This window comes from Acanthisitta chloris, unplaced genomic scaffold, assembly GCF_000695815.1.
Source record: "Acanthisitta chloris isolate BGI_N310 unplaced genomic scaffold, ASM69581v1 scaffold2749, whole genome shotgun sequence".
Lineage (NCBI taxonomy): Eukaryota > Metazoa > Chordata > Aves > Passeriformes > Acanthisittidae > Acanthisitta > Acanthisitta chloris.
Window position 1 is genome coordinate 28415 of NW_008690636.1, and position 3693 is coordinate 32107.

At 38.9% G+C, this 3693-nt stretch overlaps 1 protein-coding gene across 2 annotated transcripts in view; it reads right to left on the bottom strand.

Annotated features, from left to right (window-relative positions):
- Positions 1–2325, bottom strand: part of RASGEF1A (RasGEF domain family, member 1A) — a 22477-nt gene extending 20152 nt beyond the window's left edge. Inside the window, exon 1 of one of the 2 annotated variants that reach the window (XM_009081871.1) lies at positions 2149–2325. In XM_009081871.1, coding sequence (XP_009080119.1) covers positions 2149–2322 — 174 coding nt within the window. In that variant the 5' untranslated portion in view covers positions 2323–2325. The remainder of the gene's footprint in view (positions 1–2148) is intronic. The other variant, XM_009081872.1, reaches the window with a different exon arrangement.
- Positions 2326–3693: the final 1368 nt, after the last annotated feature.

The window sequence follows — 3693 nt, forward strand, 5'->3', positions numbered from 1 at the left end:
GTACTAATCCAAAAGTTTGGATGAGTACTGCAACTTACATGTATGTCACTCTGAAACTAGGGTAGCCTCTGCTAACATTACCAATGGCTTCTCTTGATGTGAATTAATGAGTGATATCTTGCTGCCTTTCTTTGCATGAGTAGCCAGAGATGTGAAACTGAGGTGTGTTTATACTTTTCTCTTAAACATACAGGATTGACTACTCTTTTGACAGGATATCAGCCTAAATGGCTATCACTAAGCCCCTGTGGCAACTTCACTAGAATAGAAATGAGCATGAAATGAAGTATAAACATGCAACTGAACTGAAATATAAAACTTGGGTTTGAAGATGACTCGACTATAGCTCCTTCTTTATGTTGTTCAGAGCTTACATATCTACTCATTTTATAATGAATCCTTTCAGCTAAATTGGGTGATCTGATTTATCCAAAGGTATGTGTCATGCTATAGAGGAGATGAATTTGGTTTAATGCAGTTTTCCATCTCTCTCTCTCCCTGGAGTTCTCTTTGAGTGCTCCTGTTGGATCATCAGCTGTCAGCTGGCTATTGAAACTGCAGCTTGCAGGGTGGAGTCTATGACTGCTTGGTTTGTAACGCTCCCTTGCACTGGGTATAAGGGCATAGCACCAAGGAAACTAGCAGCATTCCAGAGTGAGTTGCAGGCCCATTAAGTAATGCTCACTTCATGGAACCATTTTCAAAGCAGCTGTGTTATAAATAAATCTTCCGTTACAAGTTATAATAAGGGATGTGTATTAGCAGCTACTTAAGAAAACTTAGCTGCAGTCCAGAAATCCAAGCAGCAAGTAACCATATTCTTGCATCATACAAAAGACAAGCAACTGACTCCTTGGAAGGCTTAATTATAGTAGCCTAAAGCTATTCCACTGGTATACTACTCCAGCTTTACCCACTGCTTTCTGCTGTACATATGTTCTACACTATGTATTTGGGGGCGGGAGCAGAGATTTAATGTCTGACAATGGTTATCCCTATGAGTCTTATAAAGGACTTGGTACTGGTAGCACAATTGTATGTTAACCAGGTTAAAATGTAAGGTTTAGGATTAGTTTTGAACTGCAAGAGTAAACTATCCTGATTTTGCCTTTTTTAAGCCTCTACTGTTGATCGATGGCAATTCTGCTGCATATACCCACTGGACTCTCATATGGGGAGTCCCTTTTCTTTGTAGATGGAGATTGTGAAGATTGTTCTGTATATGTGGGAGCTTGAAGGGACTTCAGCACGACTGATATGAGACCACAATAAAATGTTCTCCACAAATTAGAGTGAGAAACATACAAGCTATAGCATGGCCCACTACTCCAAACATTAAGTTCAACACACAAGTTAATAACGCTTGCAATTTTCTGCCCTCTTGTTAGTTTTTACAAAGTTCTGGCATACTTCTGCCACAGCTGTTGCTTTTTCAGTGCTCAAATAGAATACATGCTATATAGCCTCTCAAATCACTGTCAGCTTGTTTAAATAGTGACTTTCATTAATGGGTACAAGGGGTAATTTTAAGTGATAAAGTGATTTCTTAATAATAACCTAGGTTCAGGTTCTTACTGCATACCCTAGAGTTCTAAGTAGTATTTACTTCAGGGTACTGCACTGAGGACATCTAACCAGTTACAAAATCATTTGCAGGCTCAGGAACATACATTATTACAGCTCTGGCCCCTTAGAATGTCTTGTGAAAGAGAATATTTTAATTAAAATCTATTTTGGCCTAACTAGGAGATACATAGAAAATTAAGGGGAAAAAAATACTAGAGCTGTTTTCAGGTCTGCTTCCCTAGGTAGAATCTGGTTAGTAGTTAATCTTGGCTGCATTAGAGCTAAAGCAGCTTAGAAGGATGAAAATTCTGTGGCTAATGCTGCTTTTAATTGGTTCTTAAGGCACTCATTTGAGTTCAACATGGCTATATCTTTCTAACAAGTGTTCTCATTTAAAAACAGAGAGTATCCCCATTGGGCAACATCTTTAGTGAATGAATATTGCAAGTTAAAAGAAATGCATCTTTAGTCTACATCTTAATCTAGAATCAGATGGAGGCAGGATTTAATGAGAGAGCATCCATCCAGACACTAATGCAGGAAAAGCATGGAAAGAAAAAAAGCCTTTCAGTGGGTACTTACATCTGGGTAATAGTCCATGGTGGGCACCAGGCGCTCTATCAAGGCCTCCAGTGATCCAGAAACAAGGTTCCCATCCTGATAAACAGGGTCCACACATCTCTCTCCCATGTCTGGCTGCACTTGCCCACTACAACTGGAACCAAGCATGCTTGAAAATACTGGTGTCTGGGGCATAGTTTCCTGCAGAAACAGAAAAAAAAAAAAAAAAAGAAAAAAAAAGAGAGGGTTAAGCTTTCTTTCAGGATGTCTTATGTGTGGGTTTTACAGAGGCATACATTAAATACAATTACATATTTGACTGAAGGCAGCCTCAGCATTCAAGCTGAGTTTCGAATCCACGCAGACCCACATCTGTAAGCAGGCTTTGGGGACTGAAATGTACTTTAAACTATGTCTTTAAGGCTGTAGATGCAGAAGCTGTAAGAATTCTCCTCACTGTACTTGATTTCTTCTTTCTCCCTAGTTCTTCCCTGATTCTTTATGCATAAAACTATACAGAGATGAAAATACGAAACGCTTTCTGAATTTCAAAGATACTGAAGTGGAACATTACTGAACAGGCAAACAAACACTGTGCCTTAATGTTCCTGTTTTTACTCTTCTTGAGGTCAGATCTTTGGCGAAAATACTTCACTTGTGATGATAAATCCTTCACCACTTCTGTAGCTAGATGTAATCCAGGTCTCAACAGAAGTGCATCTTCTGCATGTAGATATCACTGGGAACAGCAGGGGACATCCTGGCTGAACAAACTGTCTTCTGGTTTTTTTTTTTTTTTTTTTTTTTTTTTTTTATTTTACATGTACATAAAACCATGAACTGGGTGGGACTGAATGCCGTGACATATACTGTAATATACAGCTCTCAGTTAACCAGTCTCTTTGAAGATTTTCGCTTAGGAAACAAACCTGCTGTTGCAACACAAAAACCACAGGAAGGTTTGGGGTTTCCACCTCCCTCCCCTTGGCCACAAGCTGTATCACTATCCCCTAGGGGGTTGGTTCATTTGTTTGTTTTAAACTGGCTACAGCTTAAATATATGCAGAGGGCTAAACAAAACATCCTGCTACTGTATCTAAAGGTTGAAAATACTATTCAGCATCAGCACCAAAACAGTTTCCCCTGGCTGCTCAAATAGTTAAAACTGTTTAGAAGATCAACTGAAAAGCAGGCAGCATTAACTCTGGAGCTGCTGTCTCACCATCTATGGAACAAACACGATATTGACATACTCTGAAAAGCACTTATGTAGATGAAAAGGATTAGGCCATTACCAGTACCTTCAAACTGACAGCTGTTCCTAACTGCACTGCTGTCTCCAACATAAATCTTCTCCTGAGCAATTTTGAAATGCAAGGCACATTTTTCCTCTCAAACTCTCCAAAGCTAATCATTCATGTTTACAAGTGAAATACAGAACATTCTGCTGTTCTTAAGCTCAGATGAATGCTAGGTGTGTTGTAAGGACAAAACTACAGTGTTAATGGCACTTGGTCATCAAGGTGATAGATTTACATATATTATAATACATATTATTATAATACA